Below are 24,814 nucleotides of genomic sequence, written 5' to 3'. Positions count from 1 at the left end.
GACGGCTGTGACGGGTCGGGTGGTGGCGGTGTCAAGAAGAACATCCAGAGAGTATCCAAACGTAAGTCTCAATCTCAGTCCCTGGAATGAATGAAATACTGCTGTGGACGTTTCTCCCCTCCGGGTTCCTCGGACCACCAAGCACCGACATGACAGAGCAGTTTCAGGTTCACAATACTGTTTTTTTTTTCTTCCAATAGAGTCTGTGGGTTGCTTTTCAGCAAACGTCTTTTTGCATATTAGTTGTTATGGGTGTCATACAGTGATACTACTTTGTCCACTACCGATATTGGAGCCTCGAGTATCGGTTGGTTGTGTTTTGTATTGGTTGTATTTTGTTATGTGCAATTTTGGGAAAGACTTGATCAAGTGAAACTGGTCAAACAGAGAAAACTGGTAGGTATAGAAAACACATTTATTATTAACCTGGAAAGGACTTATGCTGTCTTTAAATTAAGTCGTAAATTGTTTTTGGCGACATCTGGTGGTCACAAATATTCCACTCAGCCTAAGCTCATGATATTGGCATAGTTTTACCTAATGACACTTATTACGTATGTCGAGCTTGTGTGCTATTGTGCGCTTAGCTGCTGGGTAGCTGCTAGCTCCTAGTAACCTATAGCCTAGTGATGTTTACCTTTTTTTAAATGACTTGACTGAAATACGAGAAATTGTGCGCTTATTGGAGGACATTTGGATGTTAACTTAAAAGTATATCATACTAGAGAAGTATCCTACACTTCTCTTTTGTAAAGTAAACCTGAACAGCCGATATGGGCATCTACATCTACTATATGATTTGCCTGAGAAGCTGGACAGGACAAAAATAAAAAAAATAAATAAAAATAAAAATAAAAATAAATAAAAAGTATATCATACATCGGAGACTTTCGATAAAAAGCCGATATCGTTAAATATTTTTGCTGATATCGGACCACTATCTACTTTGGCCGCCAGATGGCAGTGGAGTGTTGAATATGTTATAATGTGTTTTGTGGCAATTCCAACTTTGTAGCGTGGCACTTTCCATCATTTTCAGCAGACTGCATTCCTAATAACAAATACAAAAAAAAAATCATTGAATATCTGTTTGATTTGTGATTTTAAAACAAGTTATCCATGAAGTGGTACATTGTAAAAATTACAATAATTTTGCGATAAAATACTGGCGGCTCAATTGCTAGAACTTTAGTGGGGAAAAAAATATTTTTTTTCATTTACAGTAATAGACCGTAAAAACAACAATCGCAGATTTCATGGTAAAAAACAGCAGATGGCGGTGGAGTGTTGAATATCTTAAAATGTGTTTTGTGGCACTTCCAACTTTGTAGCGTGGCGCTTTCCATCATTTTCAGCAGACTGCATTCCTAATATCAAATACAAAAAAAAAAAAAGTTGAATATCTGCTTGATTTGTGATTTTAAAACAAGTTATCCTTGAAGTGATACACTGTAAAAATTACAATAATTTGGCGGTAAAAAACTGGCGGCTCAATTGCTAGAACTTTAGCGTAAAAAAAACCCTGTTTTTTCCATTTACAGTAATAGACCGTAAAAACAACAATCGTGGATTTCATGGTAAAAAACAGCAGATGGCAGTGGAGTGTTGAATATCTTATAATGTGTTTTGTGGCAATTCCAACTTTGTAGCGTGGCACTTTCCATCATTTTCAGCAGACTGCATTCCTAATAACAAATACAAAAAAAATCATTGAATATCTGCTTGATTTGTGATTTTAAAACAAGTTATCCATGAAGTGGTACATTGTAAAAATTACAATAATTTTGCGATAAAATACTGGCGGCTCAATTGCTAGAACTTTAGTGGGAATTTTTTTTTTTTTTTCATTCACAGTAATGGACCGTAAAAACAACAATCGCAGATTTCATGGTAAAAAACAGCAGATGGCAGTGGAGTGTTGAATATCTTATAATGTGTTTTGTGGCACTTCCAACTTTGTAGCGTGGCGCTTTCCATCATTTTCAGCAGACTGCATTCCTAATATCAAATACAAAAAAAAAAAAGTTGAATATCTGCTTGATTTGTGATTTTAAAACAAGTCATCCTTCAAGTGATACACTGTAAAAATTACAATAATTTTGCGGTAAAAAACTGGCGGCTCAATTGCTAGAACTTTAGCGTAAAAAACCCCCTGTTTTTTCCATTTACAGTAATAGACCGTAAAAACAACAATCCTGGATTTCATGGTAAAAAACAGCAGATGGCAGTGGAGTGTTGAATATCTTATAATGTGTTTTGTGGCAATTCCAACTTTGTAGCGTGGCACTTTCCATCATTTTCAGCAGACTGCATTCCTAATAACAAATACAATAAAAATCATTGAATATCTGCTTGATTTGTGATTTTAAAACAAGTTATCCATGAAGTGGTACATTGTAAAAATTACTATAATTTTGCGATAAAATACTGGCGGCTCAATTGCTAGAACTTTAGTGGGAACATTTTTTTTTTTTTTCATTTACAGTAATAGACCGTAAAAACAACAATCGCAGATTTCATGGTAAAAAACAGCAGATGGCAGTGGAGTGTTGAATATCTTAAAATGTGTTTTGTGGCACTTCCAACTTTGTAGCGTGGCGCTTTCCATCATTTTCAGCAGACTGCATTCCTAATATCAAATACAAAAAAAAAAAAGTTGAATATCTGCTTGATTTGTGATTTTAAAACAAGTCATCCTTGAAGTGGTACACTGTAAAAATTACAATAATTTTGCGGTAAAAAACTGGCGGCTCAATTGCTAGAACTTTAGCGTAAAAAAACCCCTGTTTTTTCCATTTACAGTAATAGACCGTAAAAACAACAATCGTGGATTTCATGGTAAAAAACAGCAGATGGCAGTGGAGTGTTGAATATATTATAATGTGTTTTGTGGCAATTCCAACTTTGTAGCGTGGCACTTTCCATCATTTTCAGCAGACTGCATTCCTAATAACAAATACAAAAAAAATCATTGAATATCTGCTTGATTTGTGATTTTAAAACAAGTTATCCATGAAGTGGTACATTGTAAAAATTACAATAATTTTGCGATAAAATACTGGCGGCTCAATTGCTAGAACTTTAGTGGGAATTTTTTTTTTTTTTCATTCACAGTAATGGACCGTAAAAACAACAATCGCGGATTTCATGGTAAAAAACAGCAGATGGCAGTGGAGTGTTGAATATCTTAAAATGTGTTTTGTGGTACTTCCAACTTTGTAGCGTGGCGCTTTCCATCATTTTCAGCAGACTGCATTCCTAATATCAAATACAAAAAAAAAAAAAAGTTGAATATTTGCTTGATTTGTGATTTTAAAACAAGTCATCCTTGAAGTGATACACTGTAAAAATTACAATAATTTTGCAGTAAAAAACTGGCGGCTCAATTGCTACAACTTTAGCGTAAAAAAACCCCTGTTTTTTCCATTTACAGTAATAGACCGTAAAAACAACAATCGTGGATTTCATGGTAAAAAACAGCAGATGGCAGTGGAGTGTTGAATATCTTATAATGTGTTTTGTGGCAATTCCAAATTTGTAGCGTGGCACTTTCCATCATTTTCAGCAGACTGCATTCCTAATATCAAATACAAAAAAAAAAAAGTTGAATATCTGCTTGATTTGTGATTTTAAAGCAAGTCATCCTTGAAGTGATACACTGTAAAAATTACAATAATTTTGCGGTAAAAAACTGGCGGCTCAATTGCTAGAACTTTAGCGTAAAAAAACCCCTGTTTTTTCCATTTACAGTAATAGACCGTAAAAACAACAATCGTGGATTTCATGGTAAAAAACAGCAGATGGCAGTGGAGTGTTGAATATGTTATAATGTGTTTTGTGGCAATTCCAACTTTGTAGCGTGGCACTTTCCATCATTTCCAGCAGACTGCATTCCTAATAACAAATACAAAAAAAATCATTGAATATCTGCTTGATTTGTGATTTTAAAACAAGTTATCCATGAAGTGGTACATTGTAAAAATTACTATAATTTTGCGATAAAATACTGGCGGCTCAATTGCTAGAACTTTAGTGGGAATTTTTTATTTTTTTTCATTCACAGTAATGGACCGTAAAAACAACAATCGCGGATTTCATGGTAAAAAAAACAGCAGATGGCAGTGGAGTGTTGAATATCTTAAAATGTGATTTGTGGCAATTCCAACTTTGTAGCGTGGCACTTTCCATCATTTTCAGCAGACTGCATTCCTAATAACAAATACACAAAAAAAACCAACATTTGAATATCTGCTTGATTTGTGATTTTAAAACAAGTTATCCATGAAGTGGTACACTGTAAAAATTACAATAATTTTGCGGTAAAAAACTGGCGGCTCAATTGCTAGAACTTTAGCGTAAAAAAAACCCCTGTTTTTTCCATTTACAGTAATAGACCGTAAAAACAACAATTGTGGATTTCATGGTAAAAAACAGCAGATGGCAGTGGAGTGTTGAATATCTTATAATGTGTTTTGTGGCAATTCCAACTTTGTAGCGTGGCACTTTCCATCATTTTCAGCAGACTGCATTCCTAATAACAAATACACAAAAAAAACCAACATTTGAATATCTGCTTGATTTGTGATTTTAAAACAAGTTATCCATGAAGTGGTACACTGTAAAAATTACAATAATTTTGCAATAAAAAAAATTGAATTTTAGCGTAAAAAAAAACAATCGGTGATTTCATGGTAAAAAATAGCAGCTCAGTCGGCAGAATGTACTGTAAAATACCTGGTGTTGTTTTTCTATTCACACTAATACATTGTAAATATAGCTGTGGGTTTTACGAGAGAGCCATTTGAATCCCTTCCCTGCTGTACAATATAGGACCTTTTTTTTTTTTTTGCGTTAAATGTAGAAAAGTTACAATGCTAAAGTAAAGAAAACCAAAAAAAACCACCAGTGATAAATCCTCCAATTTTGACCTTTATGTTTCATCATACTCATATACTGCTTCACTTCCTCTTACATTTTTCTTGCTGCGTGAAAATTGAAAAGTTTAGTTTAATGAGTGAAGCAAACCGGAAGTAAAACGGTATAAAAATCTGTCTTAATAAGAATCATCCCAGACTCCAGTTTATGACAGACATGATGATAGTCGTGAAAGATAATGGTTTCAATGGAGGCATTAAGGCAATCAAGGCACATTATTTATAAAATGATGGCTCCATGGAGGACCAGTAACCCCCGATGATTGACTCGCCTCCCCACTCTCATCCTTAAACACGCTAACCACTGGATTCATCCTCCCATTCTTGTTGCCGGTGGCGACAGCGAGGGTGGGGGCCGGTGGTCATCCAAACAAGTCACTCTCACAGTGTAAATGTTCCCTCTGCCGCCTGACAGTCCGTATGGAGGGAAGACTGCTTTACCGTCCGTGACAGCGTAGCTGCCCTGGTTCTTGTCTCCCGCCAAAGCAGCTTGTCTGTTTTACAACCCGCTGTGTGCTATGACCTCCACGCCACAGGTGTCAAACCCAAGGCCCGGGGAGGTCACGTCATTTTATATGGCCACCAAAAGCCTGGATAAAATGTGCGCCAATAAAGTACAATATATTTTTTAACTAAATGGACACATTATTTCGGTTTGACAGAAATTTTTTTTGCATGTACTGCTTGAAATTGCGTACCTAGTATTGCAACAAATATTATATTACCATATATTCCAAACATTTTTTTGGTTAAAATAAAAACAAATATGCTTGACTTATGATTTTAAAGTAAGTTATCCATGGAATTGTAAACTGTAAAAAAAAAATAACTGCCAGAACATTTACTTATGTCAGGTTCAACCATCGATGACATCTATTAAACAAGACAAGAAGCAAGGAAATAAACAGAGACAGAATTCAATTTGGCTCAATTTGAGGAGAAACGTCTGGTCTGTACTCTTGTACAGTTTCCAGCACGCTCTGACGGAAAAAGGTTTACGTCTCCTCGTTTATTTGGATATTCCCTGTTTACACAACAGCTGTTTCTAAAGGAATGGGGGGTATGTAAACAGCCATTGTTTTCGGTCGCATTAACACAAAAGAAAAAGATGCCTCGGGCTTGGGCTGGTCCTGGATCGAGCTTGGGCAAGTCTTGGATCACAATAGATAACCCCTCCCGTCTCCTCCCATCGTACACAGCGGAATTTTCCAAGCCTTTGGCTTGGTGCAACAAAGACAGCTTTCATCTGTTCACTGGGAACTCAGAGAACGGAAAGTTTTTTGATAATTTACATACAATTTTTCTGACAACTTATATGACACATTCCAAAACAACCTTCCCTAGTCATGGTGCAAAAAAAAGTTTGGACACCCTTGATATACAGAAATACACAATACAAACAAACGTAGATTTTACGGGAAAACGGCTCAGTTACCAGAATTTAACCTTAAAATAAATTTTGTATAGTTTTTCTATTTACAGTAATAGACTGTAAAAACAACAACCGTAGACGTTACGGTAACAAACTGGCAGCTCAATTGCCAAAACTGTGGTACCGTTTTTTCATTTGCAGTAAATACACCGTAAAAACAACAATCACAGATTTTATGGGTAAAAAAAAAAAAACAGCAGCTCAGTCACCATTTTTATAGTCTTTGGTATGACTCGGCCGGGGTTTGAACTCACGACCTACCGATCTCAGGGCGGACACGCTAAACACTAGGCCACTGAGCAGGTCATCTAACACGAATACCAGAGTGTAGACACAAATAATGAACATATCCCCTGCTGCTTTTTGATATTTTTCCTTTTCAAAACCAATACAATATACCGTATTTTCCGGACCATAGGGCACACCGGATTATAAGGCGCACTGCCGATGAATGCTCTATTCAGGCCTATTTTCATAAAAAAGGCGCACCGTATTATAGGGCGCATTAAAGGGGTCATATTATGATTTTTTCTAAATTTAAACACTTCCTTGTGGTCTACATAACATGTAATGGTGGTTCTTTGGTCAAAATTCAACAACACCGGAAATGTGTCCCGTGAAAAGCCGTCCGACCGGAACTCTAATAACTAAAGTTCCTTGGGTGAATAATGTAAACTCACTACACCGGTATGTTTTAGTGCTTTAAAGGCAAGTTTACTGACAGATATAAGTAAGAAATTTACACTACTTTATATTAGAAATGGCAACAGCGGAGGATGAATGTCCCATAACAAGAAGATAGAGAAAAAGAAGAAGCTTATCAACTACGGTGTCGCCACGGACTACAAAGGCGGACGTGTGCAAATTTTCAGGACTTATGCAGATCCCAAATTCAGATCAGCAGGTACCAGAAGGTAAGAAAAGTTGCTTTTGCATAATATTGCGAAACGAAATGCCAGATAATATGTCTTACCTTATACACACACCATAATAATACTTAAATGTTGAAGCACAGTACAATCCATCAAGCGGTGCGGCTTCATAGCTTACCAAAGTCGTACTGAAACATTTTGATGGATTTTTGAGCGCCGTGTGTAATGTTCTATATTTTCAATGGAACATATACAATTTTGGTGTTGTTTACTTGAGTCATATTGCCATCATAGTGCAGTCTACACATATCTCTTATGTTTGACTGCCATCAACTGGTCACACTTATCGTTACGCCATGTACCAAATAAAATAGCTTCGAGGTCGGTAAGCTCAACCACATTTATTACTTACATTATAAGGTTATAAGGCGCACTGTCGAGTTTTGAGAAAAAAAAAAGATTTTAAGTGCGCCTTGTAGTCCGGAAAATACGGTATGCAATATTTTCCACAAAAAATATTTCAAATTAAAATATTGTATGTGAAGTAATTGTCGCCTTGAGTATGTCAATAAGTCATAAAAACACTGATTTTAATGCATCATTATTTTTTGAGCAATGACAGTTTTAAAGTAAAAAACACATTTGTGTTAATTGTGTCAATATTACAACATTTACATTACCCTTTTATTCCATTTATTTTTAAAAACACTTCTGACCTATATCTGTTAAACCACTCATGGTAACATAAGCTAGCCGATGATGTTCTCGTTATATTTCTGGTTAAAAACAAGTTGCAAATGACCCCTTTTAAATGACATCATGACTATTAAGATGTTCCTGTTTTATTTCTGATGGAAAAAAGTTGCAAATAACCCCTTTTAAATGACGTCGGGACTATTAAGATTTGCCTAACGATCTGCTAAATAATGCAAAAAGCAGTTTGGTGCAGCATATTGCTTTGGAAGCAGATTTTTTTGGTTCTCGTCTGATTATAACACATTGTTCTGATCGGACTAGCAAGCTGTGCAAATTTGCTCCAGCTGCACCGAATGATTGAAGAGTCAACTCATTACACCTCTCTCTGCAGAGTGGAAAGTCATTATTGTTTTTGCCGTTGCTAATTACAAACTGGGAAGTTAGAAAGTTTCTGGATTTATTGACACGGTGCTTACTTTTAAAAGCCGTAGACACAACAATCAAATACTATACACAGACAGAGAGCCAACGATTCTGAGGTTAAAACATGCTACTAGAGATGTCCGATATATGCGTTAAAATGTAATATCGGAAATTATCGGTATCGTTTTTTTTTATTATCGGTATCGTTTTTTTTTGTTTTTTTTTATTAAATCAACATAAAAAACACAAGATACACTTACAACTAGTGCACCAACCCAAAAAACCTCCCTCCCCCATTTACACTCATTCACACAAAAAGGTTGTTTCTTTCTGTTATTAATATTCTGGTTCCTACATTATATATCAATATATATCAATACAGTCTGCAAGGGATACAGTCCGTAAGCACACATGGTTGTGCGTGCTGCTGGTCCACTAATAGTACTAAACTTTAACAGTTAATTTTACTAATTTTCATTAATTAGTTTCTATGTAACTGTTTTTATGTTGTTTTATTTTCTTTTTTATTCAAGAAAATGTTTTTAATTTATTTATCTTATTTTATTTTATAATTTTTTTTTAAAAGGACCTAATCTTCACCATACCTGGTTGTCCAAATTAGGCATAATAATGTGTTCCACGACTGTATATATCGGTATCGGTTGATATCGGTATTGGTAATTAAAGAGTTGGACAATATCGGAATATCGGATATCGGCAAAAAGCCATTATCGGACATCCCTACATGCTACACATGAATTATTATCATTTAGAGCAGGTGTCCCCAAACTACGGCCCGTGGGCCGGATACGGCCCTCCACTGTCCAAAATCCGGCCCGCGGGAAGTCCCAAGTTAAATTTTATTTATTTTTTTTTTTTTTTACACTGTTTTCAATTATTATTATTTTTTTTAAGTTGTCCTTACTAGTCCATTTTCTACCGTCTCCTAGCCACTCAGGCAAATCCTATTGTCTAAAAATGCATTTTACCATCGATAGCGTGACATGCAGCAAGTGCGCTCTTTAAGTCAATTAGTGCGCGAGGAATATATATGTATGAATATATATATATATATATATATATATATATATATATATATATATATATATATATATATATATATATATATATATATATATATATATATATATATATATATATATATATATATATATATATAAAAAAATATATATATATATACTGTATAATACTGTATATATATATATATATATATATATATATATATATATATATATATATATATATATATATATATATATATATATATATATATATATATATATATATATATATACACACACATATAGACACATACATATATACACATATACATACAGTATATATATACATGGACATATACATATACATATATACACATTTACATATACATATACATATATACACACACACACATTTACACACATATATATATATATATATATATATATATATATATATATATATATATATATATATATATATATATATATATATATATATATATATATATATATATATATATATATATATATATATATATATATATATATATATATATATATATATATATATATATAGTGCGGCCCCCAGCCAAATTGTTTTACCCCAATGCGGCCCCGGAGTCAAAAAGTTTGGGGACCCCTGATTTAGAGCAACGGTGTCCAAACTACGGCCTGCCCGGGGTCTTCAATTTGGCCCTCAAACATTCCTCTCGGGTGTTTTCATATAATATATAAATAAATAACGGTTTGATAGTTGTCAATTATTCTCCATCCTTTGGAAAATATGAATAACTCAGTATCCAACGAAGGTGTTCATCAGTCATTATATCTCGTAGTCCCCCCGGACTCTCGTAGTCCCAACCATCCATTCTAACATTGTTAGAATGGATGAAAAGCGGACGTGACGGCAGCTCATAGAAGACGTTAAAGGCAGTGCCTTTAAGGCACGCCCCCAAGACTGTGGTCCGGGAGGACTACGAGATATAATGACTGATGAACACCTTCGTTGGATAATAAAGGTTGCCTCAGCTCAAAGCCTGATACCCGACAGTTCTTGGATGCTAGTTCATTAATGTCGGGGCTCAGGCTTTGAGCTGAGGCAACCTTCATTATCGAACGAAGTTGTTCATCACTCATTATATCTCGTAGTCCACAGTCTTGGGAGCGTGCCTTAAAGGCACTGCGTTTAACGTCCTCTACGAACTGTCGTCACATCCGCTTTTCATCCATTCTAACAACGTGCCGGCCCAGTCACAAGATATGTGCGGCTTCTGTACGCACACTCACGTGAATGCAACGCATACTTGACCAACAGCGATACAGGTTACACTGAGGGTGCCCGTATAAATAAATTTAACACTGTTAGAAATATGCGCCACACTATGAATCCACACCAAACAAGAATGACAAACACATTTCGGGAGAACATCCGCATCGTAACACAACATAAACACAACAAAACAAATACCCAGAATCCCATGCAGCCCTAACTCTTCCGGGCTGTAATATACACCCCCGCTATCCCCAAACCCCCCCTCCCCCTCCGTGCGTCGGTTGAGGTGGGCGGGATTGGGCGTGTAGAAGCCGCACATATTGTGTGACTGTGCCAGCATTCGTTGGACTGGGTGAAAAGCGGACGTGACGATTTTCGGGAGGGGCGCTGAATTTTAGGCGTCTCCCGGGAGGGTTGGCTTGTATGAGAATTAGCGGTGAATGCGGTGTTACCGCGGCAACCGCCACTGTATATAATCGGCGGGCCAGCTCTAGTGTTAATTTGATATCGCCTCAAGGGCCAAGTGGAATTACACGGCGGGCCAATTTTGGCCCGTGGGCCAGAGTTTGACACCCATGCATTAGACTAGTAGTTACCGCCGAAACTAACAGCGTTACAGTAACGCGTTACAAAGTAACGCGTTAGTCCCAACACTGCATGTCACAGCCACAGACGAGCAGGGAAACCTGCGAAACAGATGATGATATAGCCTACTTGCCAGCCCTCCCGGTTTTACCGGGAGACTCCCGGAATTCAGCGCCTCTCCCGACAACCTCCCGGAAGAAATTTTCTCCCGATAAACTCCCGGAATTCAGCCGGAGCTGGAGGCCACGCCCCCTCCAGCTCAATGCAGACCTGAGTGGGGACAGCGGCGACAGTCTGTTTTTACGTCCGCTTTCCCACGATATAAACAGCGTGCCTGCCCAATCACGTTATAACTGTAGAATGATCGAGGGCGAGTTCTCGGTTTCTTATGTGGGTTTATTGTTAGGCAGTTTCATTAACGTCCTCCCAGCGCGGTAACAACACACAACAACAGCAGTCACTTTTTCGTCTACCGTAAAGCAGTTCGTCTGCCGCGAACAGCAATGTTGTGACACTCTTAAACAGGACAATACTGCCATCTACTGGATAGCCTCCGGAACACTGAAATTCATGTATTTCTTTTATTTATATGTATATATATATATATATATATATATATATATATATATATATATATATATATATATATATATATATATATATATATATATATATATATAGCTAGAATTCACTAAAAGTCAAGTATTTCATATATATATATGAAATACTCGAGTTGGTGAGTTCTAGCTGTAAATATACTCCTCCCCTCTTAACCACGCCCCCAATCACGCCCCCGCCCCCACCACCCACCTCCCGGAATCGGAGGTACATACATACATACATGCATACATACATACATGCATGCATGCATGCATGCATGCATACATATATACATACATATACTACCGTTCAAAAGTTTGGGGTCACCCAAACAATTTTGTGGAATAGCCTTCATTTCTAAGAACAAGAATAGACTGTCGAGTTTCAGATGAACTTCCTCTTTTTCTGGCCATTTTGAGCCTTTAATCGACCCCACAAATGTGATGCTCCAGAAACTCAATCTGCTCAAAGGAAGGTCAGTTTTGTAGCTTCTGTAACGAGCTAAACAGTTTTCAGATGTGTGAACATGATTGCACAAGGGTTTTCTAATCATCAATTAGCCTTCTGAGCCAATGAGCAAACACATTGTACCATTAGAACACTGGAGTGATAGTTGCTGGAAATGGGCCTCTATACACCTATGTAGATATTGCACCAAAAACCAGACATTTGCAGCTAGAATAGTCATTTACCACATTAGCAATGTATATAATGTATTTCTTTAAAGTTAAGACTAGTTTAAAGTTATCTTCATTGAAAAGTACAGTGCTTTTCCTTCAAAAATAAGGACATTTCAATGTGACCCCAAACTTTTGAACGGTAGTGTACATACATACATATATACATACATACATACATACATACATACATACATACATACATACATACATACATACATACATACATACATACATACATACATACATGCATGCATGCATGCATACATACATACATGCATGCATACATACATACATACATACATACATACATACATACATACATACATACATACATACATACATGCATACATGCATGCATATATACATACATACATACATACATACATACATACATGCATACATGCATGCATACATACATACATACATACATACATACATACATACATACATACATACATACATACATGCATACATACATACATACATACATGCATACATACATACATACATACATACATACATACATACATACATACATACATACATACATACATACATACATACATACATACATACATACATGCATGCATGCATACATACATGCATGCATACATGCATACATGCATGCATACATACATACATACATGCATACATGCATACATGCATGCATGTATGCATGTATGCATGTATGCATGCATACATGCATACATGCATGCATACATACATGCATACACACACACTGTGTGAGTCTTTGTGTATGCATCAATGCACATCCAAGTTGAACTGAAATGCTGTTTAAAATCTAATTTTAATCCATTCTCTGCAATTATCTATAATCCTCCTCCCCTGTCTTTGAGCTTTATCAGCAGAACATGCTGTCGATGAAACAACTTGATAACAAAATAAAATAGGATAAGATCGATGCCAACAATGGGGGCCCGATTTAAGGGATTATCCTCATTAGGCGGAATTGCGTTAACGTGAGTACTGTGTGAACGTGACAAGAAGCAACAAGGGCCCCAGGCGGGACATCGCATCAGCCGGAGAACTAACGCGCCAAGTTTCAGTGGTACTAGTCCAAGGATGGTTACTTCACTAACACATGGCGACTCTAGTCGTCGTCATCGATCTAATATCAGCACACTTAGAAATATATTAGTATTCCTCTTCAAACTGCAGTTTGGCGGTGCTTTCATCCGAGAGTTTGGAGTCCAAATGGTCTTTATTCATCTTTCCTTGGATAACGATGACACAGGCGACTGAGAACCTTCACTAAAACGTTATTACACGAGTGGGATGTGGAAGGAGCTCAATTTCCTACACCCATTTTATAAGTCTGCCCTCATTTTTCTCATGACTGCCTGTAAGGGTGAATGGACTAAGAAATAGCTCTGATGTACAGGCCCTAGGCTTTTTTTGTGGCCCCAAACAAGATTTAGTTTGTGGGCTCATTTTGGGTCTTTAGAACGCGGTAGTTGCTGACTGCAGCCTAGTGAGTATTGTACTAGTACCCTTGGGGACCAGAAGTAGATTTAGCAATGAGTTTGTGCATAGAATACACAACCAACACAATTGTTGTTCAAGTACGTTTACAGTTACATACTAGATGAGGCAATTACTGAAGGAATTGCGTGTGAATGCTCCAATGCTGACGTTGAAATGAAATCCTGGAAATTTGTTATAGTTGGTGAACTAGAGCAGTGGTCCCCAACCACCGGGCCGCGGACCGATTGATACTGGGCCGCACAGGAAATTAAAAAAATAAATAAATAAATAAATAAATAATTAAATCAACATAAAAAACACAAAATATACATTATATATCAATATAGCTCAATACAGTCTGCAGGGATACAGTCCGTAAGCACACATGATTGTATTTCTTTATGAAAAAAAACAAACAAAAAAAAAAAAAATTCAACCCCCCCCCCGGTCAGTGGGACAAATTTTCAAGCGTTGACCGGTCTCCGCAGCTACAAAAAGGTTGGGGACCACTGAACTAGAGCACACAATTCCCAGACAGGCGGAATATTTTGAAGTTGGAACCGTTTGAATCAGATGAAAAATGTGGGAGTTGTGCAACTTTGAAGAATGTCCTGTTGATTTCAATTGAAATTTCCCTAAAAATGTGGGATTTCTTTTGAAAATGGTAAAGAACTTAAATGGTCTGAATGAGTTGAAATGGTCGGTGTAGGAATTTTTCAAATCGGTCGAGAAATGTTGAAGCAGTAACATTTTTAATTGAGAAATGGTATTTACAAAATTCCTGCAATTTCGGGAAAACCGGGAATTTTCCCAGTTCACAAAACAATTAGTTTTTTTTGTCCTGATTAAGAGGAATGTTTGGACGGTGGAAGGGTTGAAGTGGGTTGAACAAAGGTGGAAGGAGTTGTCGCCAGAAAAAAGGGTTTGAAAAAATGGGAATTCCTGGAATTTTTTTGAACTTGGAAAACAAATCGTTTGAATGTGCAGGATGAGTGGAATATGTGGTTTGAATCGGTTGAAAAATTTGGAAATGGTGGAAGTTTGAAAAATGGCCAATTCATTTTGAATGGGAAAAATGTCCCGGAAAACCTGGAATTCTGGGTGGGAAATCTGGGAATTTTGGGAATTTGTCAAGGGGGAAGCCTGTGATTACCGAATAGGCTGGACAGTTTGACGTTGGAACGGTTTGAATCAGGTGAAACAACCGTTTTTGACCATTCTACCTTCAAAACATTCACCTTAGTTGGGACAACAAACGCTTTTATTTTTTTTTCGTACAAATTCCAGTTTTCCCGAAATGTCAGGAATTCCGAAATAATAATTCAAACTGTTACTACGTCAACATTTTTCTACCGATTCCAAAAATTCCAACACCAACCCATTCATATCATCTAGGACAGGGGTCACCAACGCGGTGCCCGCGGGCACCAGGTAGCCCGTAAGGACCAGATGAGTAGCCCGCTGGCCTGTTCTAAAAATAGCTCAAATAGCAGCACTTACCAGTGAGCTGCCTCTATTTTTTAAATTGTATTTATTTACTAGCAAGCTGGTCTCGCTTTGCCCGACATTTTTAATTCTAAGAGAGACAAAACTCAAATAGAATTTAAAAATCCAAGAACATTTTTTAAAGACTTGGTCTTCACTTGTTTAAATAAATTCATTAATTTTTTTACTTTGCTTCTTATAACTTTCAGAAAAACAATTTTAGAGAAAAAGTACAACCTTAAAAATGATTTTAGGATTTTTAAACACATATACCTTTTTACCTTTTCAATTCCTTCCTCTTCTTTCCTGACAATTTAAATCAATGTTCAAGTAAAAAAAAAATTTTTCTTGTAAAGAATAATAAATACATTTTAATTTAATTCTTCATTTTAGCTTCTGTTTTTTCGCCGAAGAATATTTGTGAAATATTTCTTCAAACTTATTATGATTAAAATTCAAAAAAATTATTCTGGCAAATCTAGAAAATTTGTAGAATCAAATTTAAATCTTATTTCAAAGTCTTTTGAATTTCTTTTAAAAATGTTGTTCTGGAAAATCTAGAAGAAATAATGATTTGTCTTTGTTAGAAATATAGCTTGGTCCAATTTGTTATATATTCTAACAAAGTGCAGATTGGATTTTAACTTATTTAAAACATGTCATCAAAATTCTAAAATTAATCTTAATCAGGAAAAATTACTAATGATGTTCCATAAATTATTTTTTTAATTTTTTAAAAAAAGATTCGAATTAGCTAGTTTTTCTCTTCTTTTTTTTCGGTTGAATTTTTAATTTTAAAGAGTCGAAATTGAAGATAAACTATGTTTCAAAATTTAATTGTCATTTTTTTCGTGTTTTCTCCTCTTTTAAACTGTTCAATTAAGTGTAAATATCATTAATTATTAATAATAACAGAGTTAAAGGTAAATTGAGCAAATTGGCTATTTCTGGCAATTTATTTAAGTGTGTATCAAACTGGTAGCCCTTCGCATTAATCAGTACCCAAGAAGTAGCTCTTGGTTTCAAAAAGGTTGGTGACCCCTGATCTAGGACAATTGTGCTAGTATCAATATTTTCAAAGATTCACGATTTTCCTAAAATTCCTAGATTTCCAGGAAATTCCCATTCAAATGAATGGATGTATTCATACTTCTACAAAACATGTTTTCCCTTTCCCCAAATTCCCGGTTTTCCCGGAATTTTCTCCCCATTGACAATGTGTGGAGGGGGGGCGTGGTCTGCGGGCCTGCCGCGAAGCGGGGTGTGGGAGGACCGACCTCGAAGCACAGCTGGCAGGTGATTGGATTACCCAGCTGGGGCTGATCTACCAATCACCTGCCATGCTTATTAGCAGCAGCCGGGCAGAGACGTCATGTTGCGAGTTGGAGCGAGTGAGAGAGACCCACGAGAGAGCAAAACAGAGACACGCAGAACTGAAAAGTCCTAACGATAGTGCTGAAAAGCAAACCATACTGGTGTATGAGATTAAAAGGCTTGATACAACCGGAATACCGGGCTCTCGTGCCAGTGTGTGGTGGTCAGGAGAAACCACTAGAGGGCAACTCCTACACAATGATTGGGCGACATATAAGATCTACTGCATATCCAACATATCTCATCCGATTTGAACCGCTCCACCATCCACACACTCCGCTCACCCTGGATATTCAAGCCAGCATGTTTCACGGTTCCCCAAATTCCCTGATTACCCGGAATTACCAGGAATTACCCCCCAATAAAGATTAAAGGGCTGTATACAAACTCTCCATATGCCACATTTCTCAACCGATTCGAAGCGTTCCAACACCCACACACTCGACTCACCCTGGACATTCAAGCATTTCAGTTCCACTCACGCGTATCGGCGGTTCTGAGGCTTGCTCACATAGGGCAGGGCTCTAATTTAACCACGGCAACCCCGGCAAAAGCTGCACCCGCCCTTGTGACTCGCCGTAATGCTCTTATAAATTGACCAACATCGACGGCAACATGCCGTGACCGCCCTTGAATTTTTACTTGTTAATGGACGAATGTTGTAACAATAAACGGTATAATCATAATTTGCGAAAAAGTTCCCGACGGTTAGTCATACCGTCTAATTTTTTAATTACCAAAAAACCTTCATTTATTAATGTATTCTAGGCAACACGAAGTCAGGCATATGCACACTAGCGTCGCTAGGCTTGATAATCATGGCGGGACAAGCTACACGGACTTTGCTCCGGAGATTTCCCCTCGGAGTAAACGGAGCCAAGCGCTTGGTATTACGTTACGTTCCCTCGCTTCCTGGCGTGCGTTTCAGAGCGCACTGCTGTGTTTACACTACCGTTCAAAAGTTTGGGGTCACATTGAAATGTCCTTATTTTTGAAGGAAAAGCACTGTACTTTTCAATATAGATAACTTTAAACTAATCTTAACTTTAAAGAAATACACTCTATACATTGCTAATGTGGTAAATGACTATTCTAGCTGCAAATGTCTGGTTTTTGGTGCAATATCTACATAGGTGTATAGAGGCCCATTTCCAGCAACTATCACTCCAGTGTTCTAATGGTACAATGTGTTTGCTCATTGGCTCAGAAGGCTAATTGATGATTAGAAAACCCTTGTGCAATCATGTTCACACATCTGAAAACAGTTTAGCTCGTTACAGAAGCTACAAAACTGACCTTCCTTTGAGCAGAGTGAGTTTCTGGAGCATCACATTTGTGGGGTCAATTAAACGCTCTAAATGGCCAGAAAAAGAGAACTTTCATCTGAAACTCGACAGTCTATTCTTGTTCTTAGAAATGAAGGCTATTCCACAAAATAGTTTGGGTGACCCCAAACTTTTGAACGGTAATGTAGATGGAGACAGGTGTGGACAATATTGGAGACGGACGCAGTTGTCCCCACACTAAAAGTATACAGCGAAGGAGAAAACAATTTGATGTTGCTTTTATTTTCTCAATACAGCGTCCTGAAAAATGAAAAAAGATAGTTATCACTTTAGTTTTAGTCTATATATATATATATATATATATATATATATATATATATATATATATATATATATATATACCGTATTTTTTGGACTATAGGTCACAGTTTTTTTCATAGTTTGGCCGGGGGTGCGACTTATACTCAGGAGCGATTTATATGTGAAATTATTAACACATTACCGTAAAATATCAAATAATATTTAACTCATTCACGTAAGAGACTAGACGTATAAGATTTCATGGGATTTAGCGATTAGGAGTGACAGATTGTTTGGTAAACGTATAGCATCTTCTATATGTTATCGTTATTTGAATGACTATTACCATAATATGTTATGTTAACATACCAGGCACGTTCTCAGTTGGTTATTTATGCCTCATATAACCTACACTTATTCACTATTTTTATTGATTTTAAATTGCCTTTCAAATGTCTATTCTTGGTGTTGGCTTTTATCAAATAAATTTCCCCCAAAAATGCGACTTATACTCCAGTGCGACTTATATATGTTTTTTTCCTTCTTTATTATGCATTTTCGGCCGGTGCGACTTATACTCCGAAAAATACGGTATATATATATATATATATATATATATATATATATATATATATATATATATATATATATATATATATATATATATATATATATATATATATATATATATATATATATATATATATATATATATATATATATATATGTACAGTATATATGTATATATATATATATATATATATATATATATATATATGTATATATATATATATATATATATATATATATATATATATATATATATATATATACACATATATGTGTATATATATACATATATATAAAAAAATATATATATATATGTATATGCATAAACATGCATATATTTAACACTTGCCTTGACCTTAAAAAGTTAAAATTCGAGGCCTGATAGGGCATTCACATGCTATCCCTACCGTATTGCAAATTTTAGTTATCACTTTAGTTTTATTCTATACAATTATAATTTTATCTAAAATAATGGTCAGTTATTCATGAGTCCCTTCTCATGCAGTATATTTGGTTAGTACTAGTACTTAGTTACCTATTCAGTGGCCTAGTGGTTAGAGTGTCCGCCCTGAGATAGGTTGTGAGTTCAAAATACCAAAGACTATAAAAATGGGACCCATTACCTCCCTGCTTGGCACTCAGCATCAAGGGTTGGAATTGGGGGTTAAATCACCAAAAATGATTCCCGGGCGCGGCCACCGCTGCTGCCCACTGCTCCCCTCACCTCCCAGGGGGTGATCAAGGGTGATGGGTCAAATACAGAGAATAATAATCATTTCGCCACACCTAGTGTGTGTGTGTGTGACAATCATTGGTACTTTAACTTTAGTATTTTTTTCTAATCAGCCTGACCTAAGCCTAAAGTTTGTGTGTTAAATGAATAATAATCTTTGTGTTTACCACATGCTTTCATATCATTCGACAAAGTTGTAATTTGCACGCTGGTTATATATAATCATTGAATTTGATTAAAGTCAAGAGTAAAATTTCTAATTCGGTGTTAATATATGAGTGGAATCCCGTGCCCCTCTGTAGTGGAAAAGTTGGGTCCCGTGGTCAAAAAGGTTAAGAACCAGGCAAACTACTCGGACAAGTAGAATTGATCCAACTAGTGACTGAAGTAAATGCAGCGTGTTATTACCCACCTCCGCAGATCACTATCCAGTCAAGTAGCCGATAACAGGAATGAGCATTTGGAAACATCATTACCAGGAATATGATGGGAAATCATTTCAGACCAAATGTGTGCTGCAGCAATAGTGGGATTTATCGCTCCACACTGTGGGTGTTTTTGCATACTTTAGCTCTCACTGCAACCCACTTAGCTGCTCGGTCCTGGTAATTTCATTGGTTTTAACGGATAACTTTGCGTAGGTAATCACACGAGGCACATGAGCCGTCTAATTCCAATTTGGAAGAAGCCAAAAGGTCTCAAATCAAAGGGGTTAACTCGCTGCATGATGATAATTATACACCTAAAGTGATCACATAAAGCCGTGTTTGCCAAAGTGCTTTTGCCAACATCTACGTGGTGTTTTATTAATCTGCTCCCAGCTGTCAGATTCCAACTAACAAGCATCGGGAGACTTTGCAATGATGCAATTAGACGCAGCGAAATGAGCGCACAGGGGCGGATTAAGAAATTTTGGCCCCCTGGGCCTGACATGGTCTTGGCCCCTCAACCCCCCGCGCGTGTGGGCGCACACACACGCACGCACTATGCAAGAAATACTGTATACTGTGAACAGACATGCACACTGTACTGTACAGAAGAGTGCACATACTGCACACACACTATTAGGTATACCACACAGACACTGACAAGCACAGGTTTCACACAGACACAGGGGGAGGGGATAAATGGCCTAAAAATAAACATTTTTGAAAATGATTACGCCCACTTCAGTGATGGTGCATTGGGTCATTTGAGAGATATTATGTATTGGAAGTTGGTAGCTATCATGAAATAAACCCCCCAACCCACCCAAAAAACTAAATCGGACATGATTTTTGCCCCCTTTTCCTCCCTTCTATCATTAAAAATAAAATAATATCTTAGGAAAACACATTGGCATAACGGCAGCTGTGCAGCAAATTGAGGCTCAAAGTCTGTATCTATTTGTGGTTAAGCTTGAGGAGAAGGAGAAAGGTAAAATGATAACATGCATCGGAGAGCACCACAAAGAAAGGTGTAGGCCAGTTCATGGTACAAGGGCTGCATGCAGGTCAAGATAGCCCATTTCCAAGAATGCTATAGTGGCTGGACAGGCACTGGACATGTCCTGAACTCAGTGTCAGACGTGGCTGCCGAATACTTGGATGAAGTGAAGCAGCTGACAGATCTCATGCTGCCCCATCTGAAGACTGTCCTGGCCAGGCAGAGGATGGATGAGGAGACCTTCCCAATGGACCCTGTCAGTGAACAGGCTAGTAACATTGATGGCACCCCTGTGCACAACATTGGGATGGAGAGACAATGTGGCAAGGTGGACTACAAACTGAAGAAGTTGGGCACACTGAACGCAGTCAATAGGTCAATAATTTTACAGAAGAGCCAGGAGCTTCAGAGGTTTCAAGGCAGCAGCACAAGCAAAAAGGGAGGTTGAACTCAACTGGAGTAAATTCATGAAGGCAAAATTCGAGAGTAGGGCAGATGAGAAACAAGAGATGGCTCAAAGAAAGGAGAGTAAGAGACTAGACATGCTGGACACACTGAAATCTTTTGATGGCCCCTTCACGATAGTGGGGAAGTTGAAAAGTTCCTTGTGGATGAAAGTCTGCACAAGAATGCAAAGCTGCAGAGAATGAAGCTTGAGGTTCAGTTTGCCAGAGAAAGCACCAAGCTTCTGCCTAAAGTCAATCCTATCTTCACAATCCAGGTGACACTTCCCAGAAATGGCAAAAGTGCAATTCTCCAAGTCATAATGGATACTTAGAATTTTATGGTGGTGGTAAGTATTCATGAAAACAGGTAGCCTAACATTAGTGAATGGGTGAATTCTGGAAATAACCTAAAAATCTTACACAGTGCACCTTTAAGCAAGGGGTTTCTTTCGTGCTTTCAATTTTGCAAAATCATCCACCACATCATTGAAGTCCAACTCTCTTGTCAGCTCACTCTCAATTGCCTTTAGAGATAACGCATTTAATCTTTTCTGAGTCATTCTTGTGCGCAGCTCATTTTTTACTCTTGACAAAAGAGAGAATGAGCGTTCTCCCTCACAGTTACTGACCGGTAGAGTGAGAAAAATCTGTAGCGCAATGTATGTATTAGGAAACGTAGGCTGTAGTCCAAAATGTATTATTGTTTTGAGCAGTCCTGAAGGGGTCCTCTCCTCATCAGTGTTGTTGAGCTGTATAAAAGATTTGAACTGTATAAGCTCCTGTCCAAGACTTTCATTGAGGTCAGATGGGTATGATTCAGTGAGAATCTTGGCCTTGTGAAGGACTGAAGCATTGGACTCTGTATCCAAAGAGAAAAGGACACTGAACAAATTGTTCAGATGTTTGTAGGCCTCCAGACGGTGATTAAGGCTTGAACTCAGTTGATCAATAGAGGCAATAAATGTCTCTATTTGAAACAGTTGCCTTCCCTCAAGCACAACATCTGGGGATGCTGATTCATCAGCAAACTTTTTACGTTTCCTCGTCCGTTCAGCCCTGTAAGATGGGGTGCCACCCAACATGTTTAAGGCTTTCTGCTCAAAATGATCAAATAGATCTCTTTGGGAGAGAACAAAGGTGCGCAGAGATTCCAGCAATCTAACTGCTGTACCAAGGTCCATGTCTGCTTTTTGAAGTTGCAGACTTGTGGCCTGAAATCTGGACAGAACAGTGTCCCAAAAGCCTGCCATGAAGGCCATCTCAAGTGAATCCAGCTTCCGCACTAGACTGTCAGCTTCAGTTCGTGTGTCTCGTTTCTCTGTGTCATCAGTGGAAATAACCTGTAGTGCTGCTTTTATTTTACTGTAGTTCTGCCACAGTGCTTTGGTAGATTCTGCACGGCAACTCCAACGCGTGTTGGATAAAGCTTTAAGTGTGAGATCTATGTTGGAATTGCCAAATACCCTGTCCCATCGGTGTGTGGATGCAGTTGTGAAGTTGTAAATAGACTGAATCAAGTCAAAATACTTAGAGACTTCATTTCCACATCTGTCAATGCTGTTGACTCCCACCAAATTCAAAGAGTGAGCTGCACATGGAATATAGTGTATTAATGGGTTGCTTTTCTTTAAGTGAGCCTGCAACCCATTATACCTCCCTGACATGTTGCTGGCATTATCATAAGCCTGCCCCCTGCAATTTGACAGCTCTAACCCTAGATTTTCCAACACAGACATGACACAGTTAGCCAAACTTTCACCTGTATGGCTAGTAATGGGCTCAAAACCCACAAAGCGTTCAACAACACTGCCCTCTTTGCTAACAAAACGGAATATGAATGTCAATTGGTCCACATGAGATAAATCTGGGGTTGAATCCACAATGATAGAGTAGTATTTGCTTGCTTGCAGTTCATCTGCTATAGCCTGTTTGGTTTTTGCACCCATCAATTCAATGAATTCCTCACAAATGGTGGAGGACAGATATGAGGTATTACCTCGACCCATCTGCCCAAACTTTCTGATGTGATCCTTTAGAAAGGGATCAAATTCAGCCAGGACCTCCAGAATACCAAGGTAGTTCCCATTGAGAGGAGACCCTAACGATTCATTTTTACCCCTAAATGCAAGGCCCCTTTCTGCAAGGAATTTAATGACTGCAACAACTCTTTGTAACACCTGCCTCCAATAGCTGCTCTCTGCCTGAAACTGTTTGAACAGGTCTGCATCAACTGTGGCACCTTTGGCGCGGTTCAAGACTGCTTGCATGCAGGTTATGTGCTCAGCACTTCGCTCATGTTCACCAAATCTTTCTGAGTGTTTCCAATCACAATAGCCTGTCACAAAAGAATGCGTTTTTGGGGAAAACAGTTTGCATGCAAAGCAGTAAACATTACCAGTAGAGGGAGAGTACATCAGCCACTCTCTTTGTACTCGTTGTCCATTGGGCAAGTGTGAAGTAAAATGTTCATTGTTTAGGCATCGGGTTTTGCCTCCTAGCCCACTGTTCCTCACAGAAGCTGGATAATGGCTGTGACGGTTGTGAAATGATTTTGCACCTCTTTGAATAAGAACTTCCTTCATTGACTCAGTGAGGGTCTCAGCCCATTTAGCGGGATCACTAGGTAGAGTTGTCACTGTAGATGGTGTTGAAGAAAGATTCAGCTCATTTTCTATGCTGTCCAGAGGTGCAGTGACCTCACATTCATCCGAGCAACTGGCTACTGCTGAATTGGTTGAATCATAAGCATCAGAAGCATTTGGTTCAGTGTCTACACTTGTAGTGGTCTCAGGATCTTGGGAGCTACATGCTAGCTCAGGTGCATTGCTAACCTTAGCTGAATTTGCAGTAGCATTTATAGAATTGCTTTCAGCAGATGTCTTTGTACTGAAGAAGCTGGAGATATTTGGAACACTCTCAAGTAAAACTGATTCCTTTTTTTTCTTTTCTTGCTGAATTTTTTTTCTAGCTCCTCCACTTAAACGTTTATGATCCATATTTCCCTTCTTTCTTTGCACATTGGCTCTTTGCCTATCACAGCAGATAAACCAACTATGTGTGTGTGTGTGTGTGTGTGTGTGTGTGTGTGTGTGTGTGTGTGAGTTTGTTTGTGTGTTTATGATCGGTGCTGCTTCCTTCAAGTGTGTGAGGTGATTTAGAAAACTAGCAACCCAGCATCAACACTCCAAAGCAG

General features: G+C 37.6%; 1 protein-coding gene across 1 annotated transcript in view; it reads left to right on the top strand.

The window, feature by feature from the left end:
- The window catches only part of gpc5a (glypican 5a), a 407,804-nt gene that overhangs the window by 259,338 nt on the left and 123,652 nt on the right, over positions 1-24,814 (top strand). The window contains exon 8 of the mRNA XM_062035416.1: positions 1-61. This exon is cut by the window's left edge and continues 102 nt beyond it. Coding sequence (XP_061891400.1) covers positions 1-61 — 61 coding nt within the window. The remainder of the gene's footprint in view (positions 62-24,814) is intronic.

The sequence above is a fragment of the Entelurus aequoreus genome, linkage group LG02, assembly GCF_033978785.1.
Source record: "Entelurus aequoreus isolate RoL-2023_Sb linkage group LG02, RoL_Eaeq_v1.1, whole genome shotgun sequence".
Taxonomy (NCBI): Eukaryota; Metazoa; Chordata; class Actinopteri; order Syngnathiformes; family Syngnathidae; genus Entelurus; species Entelurus aequoreus.
Note: the sequence above shows the minus strand (reverse complement) of the source record. Positions and strands in the feature narration are given on the sequence as shown.